Below are 18,051 nucleotides of genomic sequence, written 5' to 3' on the forward strand. Positions count from 1 at the left end.
ATTGTATGTACTGTATGTATAACTTTATTTATAAAGCGCCACAAGGGTACGCAGCGCTGTACAATCTTACAGTATACACAATTACACACAGGGAGGACAAGTGTTATAATAAATAAGCATAAATGCACAGGGAATAAGTGCCATGTGGTATGAGACACAGTAAAATTTCATTGGTTTATGTGGCATTTCCCCCCTGGAACCATAAGCGTCGAGGTTGACAGCTCTACACATATAAAATGAATTTGCAATAATTTGGTAACACATTGATAATGTGCCAATAATTATGTACTTGTTATCAGTATTTTATCAATAAAATATATCTATTCATTACAGTTTTCTTTTGCAACACTGCCCAGGAAAAAAAAAGCCACCATATTGAAAGCAGAAAATGGGATTGACCTAAATGTATGCCAACGAACTTGGCAGAAATAATAGGATAATTAGCTGTGATGTGTCATTATAACAGAGCAATTAGAAGACAAATTTAATGCAACATGGGAGCTGCGTTCATTTAGTAGCAAATACATTTGCAGCATAGATGGGCAACGAGTTATAGGCAATAATAATGAACTTCAGTAAAGGGATGCCTGAATGGGAAAGTTGCACAGTTTGCACCCTACAAATTCTGTATTTTAGCTAGGGGTGTACAGCGCTGCGGAATATGTTGGCGCTTTATAAATAAATGTTAATAATAAAATGTTAATAGGGGTGCCACCTTTTCTGGAAAAAAACACAGGCCTTACAATATCTTTGTCTTTTAGCAACATTGGCATTGAACATTATTTTTACCAGCCAGGCCAGTAAAGCAACCCTAATAGCATTTTGTGTCTGCGCAGTTATATTATCTGATGTGTAATAATGACAAGAGCCCACTATTGCCTCAACTTTGAATTGTAAATAAGATTGCCCACTTTTTTGGAAAAAAATACTGAACTTCCTATATTTTGTACCTTTCATCCCTATTCATAACATTGGCATTAAGCATTATTTTTAATGCCCAGGCCGGTAAAATGCAGGCTAGCTGGCAACCCTAATTAGAAATGCCTGGCATCCACAGTACCGGCAGTGTAAAGCACAACAATAACATTTGAAAAGACAGGAGTGAACTACTTCCCATTGGAGAGGGGTAGGGGTGTGTGAAGACAAATTTGGAAGTAGATCTTGAACAAGAGCATGCTGGGAGCAAAATCTATTTCTGTTTTAAACACACAGGCTCCTGTTCCATGTAAATGTCACTGATCCCTTAGCTACTGCTACTGACATTGGCATTGCTAGTGAGTTGGGCCCCACAGCAACATTATTTCAGGGCCACTAAACTGGGACTTTTCCTCCTTTGCACCTTCCTATGCAATGGGAAGTAAACTACAGCCAAGGATCATATCAGGTTGTGTTTATTTGGGAAAGTGCCAACTTTACTATTGGTCTTCATTATTTATTTTTTGTAGTTTTTGAAAATTTTACCTTCCTATTTTACATCTTCCCAGCTTCCAAATCGGGTGTCACTGACCACAGCAGCCAAAAAAATATCACTGCTTGGTTGCTAAGGCAAACAAGTCTCTAGCAACCAGATAGCTGCTGAAATTGCAAACTGAAGAGCTGCTGAACCAAGAAAAAACATCCTAAATATGAAAGCCAAGGGTCCACTGAACAGTTTGATGCATAGGATTACCAAAGTATCTGGCATTTAGAGACCCCAAAATGAAGTTAGTTCATACAAATTGCCCCAGAGATCTCTTTAGCTACTGACAATTCAATACATTTACTGCATTTTTGTGGGGGTAAAAACACAATAAAAATATGTTGACACCCCTAAACCAAAAGTGCAAAAAAAGACCAAAAGTACACATTCGGGTCAGTTCAATATGGGTTCCCCTGCTTTTCTACTCCAAACTCCAGAGTTGCAATGCTTTCCTAAAATTGGCGGTTTTGATGAAATACCTGAAAATCGCATCAAACCTTACACTTTCAAGCACCATATCTCCCACATAGCAACCAAGATGATCCTCGCCAGTCCTCTGCCAGCCCTGACCATTTTGCCTGTTACTGGACTCTTCTTTATCAACCGTTCACCTCACCACAGGCCTGCATTTGGGTTTTTGTTCTGCCCCAGGGGAGGCTGGGGGAGGTTGGCTGCCCTGGGGGATTCTGGGGGGCCCACACTATTGCAGTTAATTCTTTATGGACATAGGTTGAAACTCCACCCGGCTGCTAGACATGGCCACAAGGGGAGCATTTGCTTGGTCAGAACCAGGGCTGCGCAAGGCAAAGCGAATCTATTCTGATTGGCTTTGGCAAAAAAATGTGCAAAACTGTGGGGAAATTTGTGAGGAGGCAAACATTCTCAAAACACATGGAAGTCAATGGGGTTTTTTTCACAGAGACTTTTTTCCTCACGAAGTCAGAGGACTTTGTGAATGGGTGGTTTGTCAGCATGTTTTTCTGTATAGAAAATTCTCACTGTGAAATTTTCTCAAAAATATTCACCAGCGGCCAAATGCGTAATTTTTTGCCGTGTCATAAATTTTTTGCAAGATGGCAAAAATATGCAAAGAAACTTTTAAGACACAAGACTCAATGAGAGACAGCAAAAGTGTGCCTTCATATAAGGAAATATAACCAGGAACCCATGAAATCCATCAATACAACTAGCGGCATTACCCAAGCAGTGTCAGGGCTAGAGATGCTGAAATTCAGTGGTTTCTGTTATTTAATATATTTAAATTAAAGAGAAAAACTCCCCACAGAAGTTTGGGTTTCTGTTTCTGTTTATTTTTATTTATGCAGTGGCCAAAGGAACAAGGATAAGGAGTTTTACAAATAAGATAATTTTCAGTCTTTAGAGATGAGAGCTGAACAGCCTGTTGCAATGTATTCAGATGGTAGGCAATATGCATCCATTCATGTAAATAGAACCAACATGGCTGTCATGCGCACACAGCAGGAGCATCTGGTTGCCATGGCGACGCAGCGTTGGAGAACTCTGCGACATGCACGTGGGGGGAGTGGGGGGGCAGGTGCGGCGAGCGGCGGAGAGTTTGGCAGGAGCGGGGAGCTTGGGGGGGTTTGTGGCAAGAGCGGGGAGCGGGGGGGCAGGTGCGGGGAGCGGGGGGGCAGGTGCGGGGAGCGGGGGGGCAGGTGCGGGGAGCTTGGGGGGGTTTGTGGCAAGAGCGGGGAGCGGGGGGGCAGGTGCGGGGAGCTTGGGGGGTTTGTGGCAGGAGCAGGGAGCAGGGGGGGCAGGTGGCAGGAGCGGGGAATGGAGGGGGGGCTGGCTTGTGCTTTTCAGCCCATACAGACACGCTGCACAAGATGGCGGCACCATTCACTGAAACAAGTATGTAGGTTCTAGTATGTGTATCTCTGTAAATCTTTCTCTAGGCAAGCCAGGAATATAGCGTTTTCCTTAGGGCGGCTTCCAGTTCCAATAATACGGATCAGAAACCACAGTCCCAGTTGCCTTGCAGTCCTCTCTCTCCTCTTTATGTAAACTAATGCCTTATTTTTTATGGTTTATTTATTTTTTCAGGGAAGGAGAATACAGATGAAAGTATGATAGGAAATGTCCATTCTCCACAGACAGGCAGTAAGTATATTAATCTTGTATGTTAACCAATCTAATTGCTACCTCAAGTAATCAGCTTGATATTAATGTGAATTGGGTAAATTTGTCTGTATAAAAATGGACATTGTGAATATGGACATAATGGACACTCCCTTTGGAATATATATTGGACTGCAACTATGGACTATACGTTTGATTTCTGCAATTATATAATGGATTTGTATTATTATATATAAACCTGTATGTTTGGTGTTATTCCACTAGATGTCACTGCACTGTGAGGTATTTAAGGGTTGGGATCTCTATGGTGGGTTATCACATGAGGAAGGGCTTACTATTCTCCCCAAACCTCTGATCCTGCTTTGTGACTCGAGCAGCACATTAAAGATCGGGAACATCCCATAAATAATGTAGGTATTATTGTCTTTATTTTATATTGAAACATACTGGTGGTGGAAGAGGCTAGTTTCTATACATGTTCCCCTGGTACATTTCACTATTATACCGATGTTCCATGCACACCAAAGGCCCCCCCTTTAGACTGGAGAAACGAACTTTCATTTGAAGCAGCGTAGGGGGTTCCTCACGGTGAGGGCAGTGAGGTTGGGGAATGCCCTTCCTAGTGATGTTGTAATGGCAGATTCTGTTAATGCCTATAAGAGGGGCCTGGATGGGCTCTTGAACAAGCAGAATATCCAAGACTATTGTGATACTAATATCTACAGTTAGTATTAATGCTTGTATATATAGTTTATGTATGTGAGTGGATAGATAGGTCAGTGTGGGTCTGTATGTGAGTGGATAGATAGGTCAGTGTGGGTCTGTATGTGAGTGGATAGGTCAGTGTGGGTCTGTATGTGAGTGGATAGATAGGTCAGTATGGGTCTGTATGTGAGTGGATAGATAGGTCAGTGTGGGTCTGTATGTGAGTGTATAGATAGGTCAGTATGGGTCTGTATGTGAGTGGATAGATAGGTCAGTATGGGTCTGTATGTGAGTGGATAGATAGGTCAGTATGGGTCTGTATGTGAGTGGATAGATAGGTCAGTGTGGGTCTGTATGTGAGTGGATAGGTCAGTGTGGGTCTGTATGTGAGTGGATAGGTCAGTATGGGTCTGTATGTGAGTGGATAGGTCAGTGTGGGTCTGTATGTGAGTGGATAGATAGGTCAGTGTGGGTCTGTATGTGAGTGGATAGGTCAGTGTGGGTCTGTATGTGAGTGGATAGGTCAGTATGGGTCTGTATGTGAGTGGATAGGTCAGTATGGGTCTGTATGTGAGTGGATAGGTCAGTATGGGTCTGTATGTGAGTGTATAGATAGGTCAGTATGGGTCTGTATGTGAGTGGATAGATAGGTCAGTATGGGTCTGTATGTGAGTGGATAGATAGGTCAGTATGGGTCTGTATGTGAGTGGATAGGTCAGTATGGGTCTGTATGTGAGTGGATAGGTCAGTGTGGGTCTGTATGTGAGTGGATAGGTCAGTGTGGGTCTGTATGTGAGTGGATAGATAGGTCAGTATGGGTCTGTATGTGAGTGGATAGGTCAGTATGGGTCTGTATGTGAGTGGATAGGTCAGTGTGGGTCTGTATGTGAGTGGATAGGTCAGTATGGGTCTGTATGTGAGTGGATAGGTCAGTGTGGGTCTGTATGTGAGTGGATAGATAGGTCAGTATGGGTCTGTATGTGAGTGGATAGATAGGTCAGTGTGGGTCTGTATGTGAGTGGATAGATAGGTCAGTATGGGTCTGTATGTGAGTATATAGATAGGTCAGTGTGGGTCTGTATGTGAGTGTATAGATAGGTCAGTGTGGGTCTGTATGTGAGTGGATAGGTCAGTGTGGGTCTGTATGTGAGTATATAGATAGGTCAGTGTGGGTCTGTATGTGAGTGGATAGATAGGTCAGTATGGGTCTGTATGTGAGTGGATAGATAGGTCAGTATGGGTCTGTATGTGAGTATATAGATAGGTCAGTATGGGTCTGTATGTGAGTGGATAGATAGGTCAGTATGGTTCTGTATGCGAGTGGATAGATAGGTCAGTATGTGCTGGTTTCACTTGAAAGGGTTGAACTTGATGGACTTCAGCCCTAACTATATGTATTACTTTGTGCTAACTAAACATCTGATATTTATATCAAACTCAACTGAGATTCGATGTTAGTTTAATTTATTTTGTTCGTTAAGCATGCAAAATAAAATAAAAACAAATTAAAAAAGTAATATAGAGGTGTCTTGTGATTCTGTAGAGCAGTGGCTCGGGGGCGCCATGTTGCACACCAACCCCTTGGGTGTTGCTCCCAGTGGTCTCAACGTTGGGGTTCCCCTGCTCTAGAGACAAGTGATTGCTGTTGGCCCTTAGTGCCGGGGGGGGGCTATACATGGACTTTATGTTTGTGACAAAGTGCTGCAATGAGTTTGGTTATAGAGCTCATTCTAATAACAGTAAAGGGTCAAACATGAGTGGGTATTGGGCTCGGACAACCATGACACTGGTGTATTTACTGTTGGAGTTGGAACTTTATTACACAGCATATCATTTTCAGAATACAGGACAGCAGGCAAAGCAATGGGGGACAGAGCTACACGCAAGCAACAGCTTGGGAATATTGTCTTTCCCACAAACAATCATTTTTTCAGTGGGGGACTTCATGCCTTTAATTTCTTTTGTAGTCAGAATTTAGATTCTAGTGCCTTGGGCCCAGTTCTTCACTGACTAAGAGAAGGAAATGTTGCTAAGAGTAATTTCACCCCAGAGTTGGAGAGAATTGATGCTGTGGTAGGAAACACGATGACGGTAATGCAAGACATGATTTCCATTCACTGAGACCTGGGGGAATACAGTAAAGCAAGGATGAAAAAACTGAACAGTATCAGAACTAGACAATATGAAAGCGAAGAAACCAGGAAAGGAATAACATTTATGAGTATGAGGTGTGGGAAACAAACATGCAGCAAAAACCTTGATTTTTTAATGACCCAATTAGAAAAAAAACATGGGGCAAATGCACCTTGCATGTTTGCCCACTGGTTGTGCCTTAAAGTAACAGTAACAACAAAAAAATCTGTGGTATTTGCTACAGAAACCCTACTATAGTTTATATAAATACCCCGCTGTGTAGCCCCGGGGGCAGCCATTCCTGCACTGGTACAGCTGGGGTGTTTGCTACAGAAACCCTACTATAGTTTATATAAATACCCCGCTGTGTAGCCCCGGGGGCAGCCATTCCTGCACTGGTACAGCTGGGGTGTTTGCTACAGAAACCCTACTATAGTTTATATAAATACCCCGCTGTGTAGCCCCGGGGGCAGCCATTCCTGCACTGGTACAGCTGGGGTGTTTGCTACAGAAACCCTACTATAGTTTATATAAATACCCCGCTGTGTAGCCCCGGGGGCAGCCATTCCTGCACCGGTACAGCTGGGGTGTTTGCTACAGAAACCCTACTATAGTTTATATAAATACCCCGCTGTGTAGCCCCGGGGGCAGCCATTCCTGCACCGGTACAGCTGGGGTGTTTGCTACAGAAACCCTACTATAGTTTATATAAATACCCCGCTGTGTAGCCCCGGGGGCAGCCATTCCTGCACCGGTACAGCTGGGGTGTTTGCTACAGAAACCCTACTATAGGTTATATAAATACCCCGCTGTGTAGCCCCGGGGGCAGCCATTCCTGCACCGGTACAGCTGGGGTGTTTGCTACAGAAACCCTACTATAGTTTATATAAATACCCCGCTGTGTAGCCCCGGGGGCAGCCGTTCCTGCACCGGTACAGCTGGGGTGTTTGCTACAGAAACCCTACTATAGTTTATATAAATACCCCGCTGTGTAGCCCCGGGGGCAGCCATTCCTGCACCGGTACAGCTGGGGTGTTTGCTACAGAAACCCTACTATAGTTTATATAAATACCCCGCTGTGTAGCCCCGGGGGCAGCCATTCCTGCACTGGTACAGCTGGGGTGTTTGCTACAGAAACCCTACTATAGTTTATATAAATACCCCGCTGTGTAGCCCCGGGGGCAGCCATTCCTGCACTGGTACAGCTGGGGTGTTTGCTACAGAAACCCTACTATAGTTTATATAAATACCCCGCTGTGTAGCCCCGGGGGCAGCCGTTCCTGCACCGGTAGAGCTGGGGTGTTTGCTACAGAAACCCTACTATAGTTTATATAAATACCCCGCTGTGTAGCCCGGGGGCAGCCATTCCTGCACTGGTACAGCTGGGGTGTTTGCTACAGAAACCCTACTATAGTTTATATAAATACCCCGCTGTGTAGCCCCGGGGGCAGCCATTCCTGCACTGGTACAGCTGGGGTGTTTGCTACAGAAACCCTACTATAGTTTATATAGATACCCCGCTGTGTAGCCCCGGGGGCAGCCATTCCTGCACTGGTACAGCTGGGGTGTTTGCTACAGAAACCCTACTATAGTTTATATAAATACCCCGCTGTGTAGCCCCGGGGGCAGCCATTCCTGCACCGGTACAGCTGGGGTGTTTGCTACAGAAACCCTACTATAGTTTATATAAATACCCCGCTGTGTAGCCCCGGGGGCAGCCATTCCTGCACCGGTACAGCTGGGGTGTTTGCTACAGAAACCCTACTATAGTTTATATAAATACCCCGCTGTGTAGCCCCGGGGGCAGCCATTCCTGCACCGGTACAGCTGGGGTGTTTGCTACAGAAACCCTACTATAGGTTATATAAATACCCCGCTGTGTAGCCCCGGGGGCAGCCATTCCTGCACTGGTACAGCTGGGGTGTTTGCTACAGAAACCCTACTATAGTTTATATAAATACCCCTCTGTGTAGCCCCGGGGGCAGCCATTCCTGCACCGGTACAGCTGGGGTGTTTGCTACAGAAACCCTACTATAGTTTATATAAATACCCCGCTGTGTAGCCCCGGGGGCAGCCATTCCTGCACTGGTACAGCTGGGGTGTTTGCTACAGAAACCCTACTATAGTTTATATAAATACCCCGCTGTGTAGCCCCGGGGGCAGCCATTCCTGCACTGGTACAGCTGGGGTGTTTGCTACAGAAACCCTACTATAGTTTATATAAATACCCCGCTGTGTAGCCCCGGGGGCAGCCATTCCTGCACTGGTACAGCTGGGGTGTTTGCTACAGAAACCCTACTATAGGTTATATAAATACCCCGCTGTGTAGCCCCGGGGGCAGCCATTCCTGCACTGGTACAGCTGGGGTGTTTGCTACAGAAACCCTACTATAGTTTATATAAATACCCCACTGTGTAGCCCCGGGGGCAGCCATTCCTGCACCGGTACAGCTGGGGTGTTTGCTACAGAAACCCTACTATAGTTTATATAAATACCCCGCTGTGTAGCCCCGGGGGCAGCCATTCCTGCACTGGTACAGCTGGGGTGTTTGCTACAGAAACCCTACTATAGTTTATATAAATACCCCGCTGTGTAGCCCCGGGGGCAGCCATTCCTGCACTGGTACAGCTGGGGTGTTTGCTACAGAAACCCTACTATAGTTTATATAAATACCCCGCTGTGTAGCCCCGGGGGCAGCCATTCCTGCACTGGTACAGCTGGAGTGTTTGCTACAGAAACCCTACTATAGTTTATCACACTGAGAACAGCAAGACAGAAATCTAGATATTAAACTCATTCAGCAGAAAGTCTCACCTGAAAGACGTCTTCCTGTACAGTTATGTTTATCTTAAAGTAGCGATTCCTGATGAAGGGCATGTGGTTCATCCGTTCCTCCGAGCCCCATTTGTTGCCCAGCTCTGTGTTGCATACAATAATGTTGCCATCATCAAACCGCGGATTAAAATGAAAGGCAGTGTCATTGTTGAAGCATTTAAAGTTCACTGCAAACCTTAAAAAAAAAAAAAAAAATACAATTATATTTACTGTTTTTCACAATAAAGGGCTGCAACGCAGGAAGGATCCACCATAGGGGGAAGCAGGAACAGATGTCAGCGCGTGGGAATACAGAATGAAACGCCCGTCTGTATGAGCCCTCGTATTGGCCACATATTGAATCCACATGGCTAGTTAGCAATTAATTTAGATGCTGCATGGCTGCATATAATTCAGTTCAGTCAGCAGCATTACTTTGTAAATCACTGCAGGAGTTCAGTGATTTTACATTCATGGTCCCATTCAGTGCCAATGGCTACTACAGTGGTAAAGACTTTATTGCGTATAGATTCACGGGAGGAGGGGGTTATTCTTCCCCTTTACAGAGCGCTGGTAAGGCCCCATCTAGAATATGCTGTTCAGTTTTGGTCTCCAGTGCTCAAACGGGACATTACTGAGTTAGAGAGGGTCCAGAGAAGGGCAACTAAGCTGGTAAAGGGTATGGAAAGTCTCAGTTATGGGGAAAGACTGGCCAAGTTGGGTCTGTTTACACTGGAGAAGAGGCGCTTAAGAGGTGACATGATAACTATGTATAAATATATAAGGGGATCATATAATAACCTTTCTAATGTTTTATTTACCAGTAGGTCCTTCCAACGGACACGAGGGCACCCACTCCGTTTAGAAGAAGGGAGGTTCCATTTAAATATTGGGAAAGGGTTTGTTGCTGTGAGGTTCCCTCCCCGAATCAGTTGTACTGGCTGATACATTAGATAGGTACAAGTAGGGGCTGGGTGGGTATTTAGCAAGTGAGGGAATACAGGGGTAGGGGGATAGCTCTCAGTACAAGTGAGGGAATACAGGGGTAGGGGAGATAACTCTCAGTACAAGTGAGGGAATACAGGGGTAGGGGAGATAGCTCTCAGTACAAGTGAGGGAATACAGGGGTAGGGGGGATAGCTCTCAGTACAAGTGAGGGAATACAGGGGTAGGGAGATAACTCTCAGTACAAGTGAGGGAATACAGGGGTAGGGGAGATAGCTCTCAGTACAAGTGAGGGAATACAGGGGTATGGGGAGATAGCTCTCAGTACAAGTGAAGGAATACAGGGGTAGGGGAGATAGCTCTCAGTACAAGTGAGGGAATACAGGGGTATGGGAGATAGCTCTCAGTACAAGTGAGGGAATACAGGGGTATGGGAGATAGCTCTCAGTACAAGTGAGGGAATACAGGGGTATGGGAGATAGCTCTCAGTACAAGTGAGGGAATACAGGGGTAGGGGGTATAGCTCTCAGTACAAGTGAGGGAATACAGGGGTAGGGGGGATAGCTCTCAGTACAAGTGAGGGAATACAGGGGTAGGGGGGATAGCTCTCAGTACAAGTGAGGGAATACAGGGGTAGGGGAGATAGCTCTCAGTACAAGTGAGGGAATACAGGGTTATGGGAGATAGCTCTCAGTACAAGTGAGGGAATACAGGGGTAGGGGGGATAGCTCTCAGTACAAGTGAGGGAATACAGGGTTATGGGAGATAGCTCTCAGTACAAGTGAGGGAATACAGGGGTAGGGGGGATAGCTCTCAGTACAAGTGAGGGAATACAGGGGTATGGGGAGATAGCTCTCAGTACAAGTGAGGGAATACAGGGGTAGGGGAGATAGCTCTCAGTACAAGTGAGGGAATACAGGGGTAGGGGAGATATCTCTCAGTACAAGTGAGGGAATACAGGGGTATGGGAGATAGCTCTCAGTACAAGTGAGGGAATACAGGGGTAGGGGAGATAGCTCTCAGTACAAGTGAGGGAATACAGGGGTAGGGGAGATAGCTCTCAGTACAAGTGAGGGAATACAGGGGTAGGGGAGATAGCTCTCAGTACAAGTGAGGGAATACAGGGGTATGGGAGATAGCTCTCAGTACAAGTGAGGGAATACAGGGGTAGGGGAGATAGCTCTCAGTACAAGTGAGGGAATACAGGGGTAGGGGAGATAGCTCTCAGTACAAGTGAGGGAATACAGGGGTATGGGAGATAGCTCTTAGTACAAGTTGATCCAGGGACTGGTCCGATTGCCATCTTGGAGTCAGGAAGGAATTTTTTCCCCTCTGCGGCAAATTGGAGAGGCTTCAGATGGGGTTTTTGCCTTCCTCTTGATCAACTAGCAGTTAGGCAGGTTATATACAGTATAGGCATTATGGTTGAACGTGATGGACGTATGTCTTTTTCCAACCTAACTTACTATGTTACTAACTACTACTTACTAACAGAGGGTCACTTTTCTTTTGGTCTGACTGTGCAATTGCCCCTGGCTAAGCACCCCCCTCCCCTAATTCCGCTATGTGTAACTCTCCTTTCTTTTGCCACTTACCTTTTACAGTTATTGAATACTGTCCCATCAATAGTCACTGTCATGCCACCACGTATACCCCCAGGTATGGCACACTGGAAAGGCATAGTCTATGGAAAAGAACAGTAATAACAACATGGGAACCTTTATATACCTATCATGTAGGCACAAACTGCCCCAGCTGAGAACACTAGGCCTCTGCTATGTGCCTTGTATATGTATTAGTTGAACTATGGAATTGTCACCACTCTTTAGGGCTCATTTGTGCTGCAAATTGGGTCTGATTGCTGTTGGGCTGATAATCTGAACCTTAGTCCATCCCTTGGCTTCTATGCAACTGGATGCACATTTCCAGAAGTGTCTCCGACCCTCATCCAATGTAACCGCAAACCATTTTTGTGTATTGTTTATATGTACATGTTAACTGTTATGTCTTTTGTACCCCTCTATTCTGTAAAGCCCTGCATGAATTGATGGCACTATATAAATAATAGTAATAATAATATTGAAGGGTGCCCCGGACTGTGGGGAGATGCTGGGAGTGGAGGGAAACCTGGGATTTATTACATGGGGGTGCAGAATTGGTTGCCAGTGCTAAGGGAGGGCTAGTATTTACCCTAGAAACACCTTACCCGCCTCTTCCTTCACCATTATGGGCACCTGGATTACTCTGGAGGTGAGTCTGCTCTCCCAAAAAAAATAGTGACTGGTCTTTCCAGCCCCCCCCCAGCCTTTATTGTTTTATGGTGGAATATAATCTGTATATTGTTCCATGCACAATGTTGATTTGGAAACACTGAAATTCACTATGACACATGACACAACCTCACTCAACTTCTATTGCATCTTGAAAGCTTCCACCCATCCAGATTCAAATGGTCTTTACCAAATTAGAGTTTACTCGGGCGAGGAGAAGAATCGGTGACCCAGTGGGGGGGGGGGGGTCCTGTACAGCAGACGATATGGTACTCAGATTTAAGGATAGCGGTATCCCCAGATTTATTACAAAAAAACACTTAATGAGGTACAATTAAAAACAAAAAAGGACCTCCTACATGGAGGACAAACCCGTAAGGACAAAGAAGAAGAGAGGGGAGACCTGTGCCCTGTAGTACCGAGGTGTTTTAGCATTGGATCAAGAATGTGATGGGTTGTTTTGTCCCAATCAAAAGATATTGGTCTTAATATGATAGTAAAGTGGTTTTATGCTATAAAAAGTCATGTAATGGTCAGAGAGGGAGAGCTCTCCTGAGTACAATTGTATTTGGAGCTTGTTGTTGCAATACATCTTCCTTCTTTGATCAAACTGATCTTTAGGGGCTCTTTGGGTGATTTCTAGACTCGAACTAGTAATGAGCGAAATTGTTTGCAAGCTTTCACCATGAAAAGATGCTCATAGACTCCAATGGGTGAAAAAAAAAGTAAAAAATTGTTGAGTGGTTAAAAAAAGTGCAAAAAAACACCCATTGCCTTCAATGTATTTCTTGCCATTTTGTGAATTTTTCGGCAAAATGAAACGGGACAGATGAGCTAATTACTACTCTCAACAGTTGGTGCCAAGACACATACCCCTGCCTGGGGACAGGAGCTGCCTGGGGACAGGAGCTGGGGTGGGACCTCTACTCTTTATACATCCCTAGGCCTCACCTTTTTGGGTCCCAGGATATTAATAGACTAAAAGGAGCACAGAGATGTGCAGGTATAAGGAATGGAAGGATAAGACGATGAGGTTAGACTGTCAGGGTTGGGGTTGTTTTCTCTGGAAAAGAGGCGCTTGCGAGGGGACATGATTACTCTGTACAAGTACATTAGAGGGGATTATAGGCAGATAGAGGGGGGTTCTATTTTCCCATAAAAACAATCAGTGCACCAGAGGTCTCCCCTTTAGATTATAGGAACTGAACCAGCCCAAAGGACGGGTCAGCTGGACTAGGTTTATTACAAACATCAGACTTGCTAGGGTGGGAGTCACCAAAGCAAGCCTGAGAGCAGTCATGGGGGGGTTCTGCATACACAGAATGTTTTTCTTTCTCATCAGTAATTGTTAATAGATTGTAATGTAATAATGTTTCTGTGGGTTGGTATCCCTGCTACTAACTCATGCAATGCTTTTAATTTCCATGGGAGGGCGCCAGGGAGCCAGCAGTGCTATGTACACCCGTTACTGCACTGTAGATAGAAGCAAAGCTGCCCAGATGCTAACTCTTATCCGGTGCCATTGTACAGCACTGAGAAAATGGTGATTAGGGTGAAATAATTAGGTTATTAGGGTGACATCTTTGGCTGTGTTTTTTCTTGTACTAAATGCATCGGAGTCAATCTGTGTTTTTTCTTGTGTTGTTTTTGTTGTGAAACAAAATGCATGACATAATTCTATTGTGGATTCATATAAATGATCACCATTGCTCATCCCTGAACGCTAATTGCTAATACAGAACCACATTGGCTTCTCCTGGCCCGTCTGGGTAATTAAAGATGTACTTCCAGTGCCAGGCAGGCACCTTAGGCAACTTGGTCAGGCAACTTGCCGGCACCATACATGCATTAGCCTATGGATTCATCCCTGTCCCCTTTTTAACCACAAGCCTGCCTCTGCCCATTGCCCATTTTCCTGCCCCATTATGTCACTTACCCAAGCCCATCCCGAAGGCCAATATTAATGGCACACAAAGGTGGCAACCCTACTCCTAGAGTGAAGGCAGGGTAGGTAAAGAGCATATTTACTTGCAATACAAAGCCATGCATTTTAGTACCATAGGTAAAAGTAATAGGTTTTGGCTGCGGTGTCAGCACGATCAATAGTCAACAGACTATTCCCCGTATGTAATAAAAGGCACTAAGTAGCAGGAACCCATACTAACCAATAAGATTTTTTAATTTAAACTGGTGACATGGAAATTCTACCTGCTGACTAGTGCCTTTTATTACATGACCCTATATCTTGTGGCCATTTTCTTTTTTTTTAACAATTCTTTTATTGAGCATTACAGGATATTATTTACATATATATAGCAAAATGATTGCAGTTTTGTCCCTCCATTGATTTATGGCTATTGATCTGATTGGGAGGAGTTTCAGAAATACAATATATATAACAATACCGAGTCTATATATTCCTCGTGTAAGGGTCTATCCAGAGTTCCCAAACTTTATAGAATTTATCCGGGCAACCCCTTCTCTTATCAGCTCTATGACTTTTCCCCAAAAGGGCTTAATTGTGGGGCGTTCCCATATCATATGCATACAATTTGCAGGAGCGTGTTGACATCTTGGGCAGTTTTGAGATATATTGGGATTCATGTCATGTAATCTCTGTGGAGTAAGGTAGATTCTATGTAGATAATTCAGTTGAGTCTTCTTATCCTTACTGCTAATGACCCCATCAAAGGCTGAGTCTAAGATATCCTCCCATTGCTCTGTAGTGAGCTGGGGGATATCCATCAGCCATTTTGTGTACAATTTGCTCAGGGATACGCTTCCAACTTGTGTTAGTTGTGCATAGAAATTTGAAAGAGGGTTTTTTAGCATTTGTGTTGTGGCTATTTTCACTATTTATGTCTTGTAGCATTTAACCAAGTGGTGAGGCCTTAAGGTGAAGGTTCAGTTTTTGACAAGAGGTTGGGCACAAGGCTGCTAGTGTTGGAGAGGGAGAGAGGGCACTTACCGGATTACTGATAGAAGTTGCCATGTTATCCCTGCTGGGAGTCCTGTGCTGATGCTGCTGATGGAAAAGTCTCTTTCATTTTCCAGTAAGTCAAGCAATATATAAGAACAGATAGGAAGGGGTGGGGGATACACCCTGCAATCAACACAAGGGGGTGTAACCGGCCTTTTTGACCCATGTCCCACAATACTGTATACAGGCAAGAGAACGTAGAGGTCAGGGATAGAATTTTCTAGTAATTTTAATCAGTAAGTAGCACAAGATATTGGTGCCATTTTAAGCCATATGTTCAAAAGAGATAGCTCCACCAACTGGCAGGATTTACCCAGAGTGCCCCACAGACAGTCCGTGTGTAGCCAAGCCACAGATAGGCTGATATACTGCAGTCCTTGATGTTATGGTTTCTCCAGGTTACACAGATCCAGTGGGGCTGATGGTTCCATAAGAGTTCAAGGGGCTTAAAGATGGCCATACACCTTACAATTACGATCTTTCCATTGATCCACTGATGTTCAGGACTGAATCATCAGATATGGAGGTAGAAACAATAGGGATTCTACCTCTACCTGACAATTCAGCCCTAAATGCAGATTTTGCTTGGGTGCCTTCAACAACACCCAATTAAAATCTTCTGTCCCACCCAGTCGCTGAGATGACCATTATCCGATGCTTTTGTGATATTGGTTGCCTCGTTGATCCACCATATATGCACCGAATATCGCACAAAATGGTTTACTATCAGGATATGTATGGCCAGCTTAACTCCTGAAATCTACTGGACATGGTATGGACGGGAAACATAATAGGTCAGTGGTTCTCAACCTGTGGGTCGGGACCCCTTTGGGGGCCGAACGACCCTTTCACAGGGGTCACCTAAGACCATCGGAAAACACATATTTCCGATGGTTTTAGGAATAATTTTTTGGTTTGGGGTCACCACAACATGAGGAACTGTATTAAAGGGTCAAAGGGCATTAGGAAGCTTAAGAGCCACTGCAATAGGGGGTGGAGCTCCCATATTGGGTTCAGCAGGCAGAATGGCACCAGTACCTCTAATGGCTATAACAAGATTACTATCCAAATTACAGAATCATTTAACCCTGTATATCTGTAACACATGGCTCTGAATCATCCACAGTAAATCAAGTTATAAGTACACAATACATGTGATAGTAAGACACCTTCCCTCCTCCAAGATCTCTCCAAATGGGTAGAACTTGGGTATTCAGGGTTTTACAGTATTTGCTTATACATTTTGTGTTGTTATATGACAACAAGATGACATTGGTACCAGGCTGCCGGGTTATGTTGTTGCTGAATCCTAGCAGATGCTGCTAAATGAAGGTGCAGTAATAGATCTGAGCAATTACCAGAGAATCCTCACTCATACAGGAGGGTATAGGCAGCACGCCATTCTCCTGGTCTTAAGGGGTTTGGGTCCAGCTAGTTGTTTCTACACAAAGCAGACTGACTATACAGTAGACTGCTATCCTGTTCCTGAGGCCTCTTGCTTGCACAAGATTGAAACCCCCACCAGTGAAACCAGTACATTCAGCAGTGTTATTCCTGTTTCACTTCCAAAATGTCTGGTCTGGTGTTCCCAAGCCCCCTGCTATCTGCAGAGTCAGCGCTTCCACCAATGGAAGCAGACAATTATCTGGCATAGCTAGCAGAAAGACACTTTTATATGAAACTGACATTTCTTCCATTGGTTCCAAGGTTAATAACTAGTCCCGTGTTTGTAAGAGCCTCTTGCTCCCCCATGATATGGCTCCTTATCCCAGTAACCAGTGTATACCTGAAGCAATTTTATGAAAACAAAACATTTTTCATTATATAACTTATTTCCCAGCTCAAGGTATTTACTGGCTTGGAGATCTGAAGCCCCTCACTCTCAGCAAGGCAATAGCAGCCCCCAGTGCAACCAGTATATCATTGAGCACCAATAAGACTTACACACACTTTTCCCACATACCTTCCACCATATTTTCTGCTTCCAAAAACTTTCACTGGTCCGGTGATGTGAAGCCTCTTTCTCACAGCAAAACCTAATTCCACCAGAGCAACCAGTAAATGCTGAAGCACTTTTATCTCAGTAACACAAAAATGCTGCTTTGTATCTCTTTGCCTGAATTCTTAAGGTCCCCATACACCATAAGATCCGCTCGTTTGGCAATGTCGCCAAGCGAGCGGATCTTCTCCCGATATCCCTACCTACGGGTGGGCAATATCGGGAGAATCCAGGGTAAAAAAAAAAAAACTGGGGCCAAACGATCGAATTATAACGATGGGTATAGGAAAAGTCGGTCCGCTGCGGTCCCCGATCCGACTACATTTTCTAACCTGCACGATCAAGATCTGACCAATTTCAGGCCAGATATCAGTCAGGCAGGCCCGTCGGTAGTGCCCATACACGGGCCAATTAGCTGCCAAATCTGTCTAAGGGACCCATCGGCAGCTAGAATCGGCCCGTTAATCCACTAAACAACCTGCAACTTCCACTGGATAGGCATCCGTAATTGTACAATTATTTAAATGTCTGTAGTCTACACAAAATCTTGCTCCACTATCATTTTTAGGAACAAAAAAGTCCGTTGGTTTGAGGATGGTGGGCGGTAGTCTGAAGGGCTCGCACCGGGCATCTCTGCCAGAGACTC

General features: G+C 44.7%; 2 protein-coding genes across 2 annotated transcripts in view; one reads left to right on the plus strand and one right to left on the minus strand.

Annotated features, from left to right (window-relative positions):
• Window positions 1–3,886: 3,886 nt before the first annotated feature.
• lgals9 (galectin 9) overlaps window positions 3,887–18,051 on the plus strand; it is a 62,196-nt gene continuing 48,031 nt past the window's right edge. Inside the window, 1 exon segment of the mRNA NM_001127078.1 lies at window positions 3,887–3,969. The gene's annotated coding sequence lies outside the window, so the exon portion shown is untranslated.
• LOC105945375 (galectin-9) lies at window positions 5,712–15,488 on the minus strand. Its single transcript, XM_031899440.1, has 4 exons — window positions 15,395–15,488; window positions 11,752–11,840; window positions 9,212–9,407; window positions 5,712–6,388 (listed from the first exon to the last, which is right to left on the minus strand). The coding sequence occupies exons 1-4, from the start codon at window positions 15,416–15,418 to the stop codon at window positions 6,275–6,277; spliced, it is 423 nt and encodes a 140-aa protein (XP_031755300.1). The 5' UTR covers window positions 15,419–15,488; the 3' UTR covers window positions 5,712–6,274.

Source organism: Xenopus tropicalis, chromosome 3 (assembly GCF_000004195.4).
Source record: "Xenopus tropicalis strain Nigerian chromosome 3, UCB_Xtro_10.0, whole genome shotgun sequence".
NCBI lineage: Eukaryota > Metazoa > Chordata > Amphibia > Anura > Pipidae > Xenopus > Xenopus tropicalis.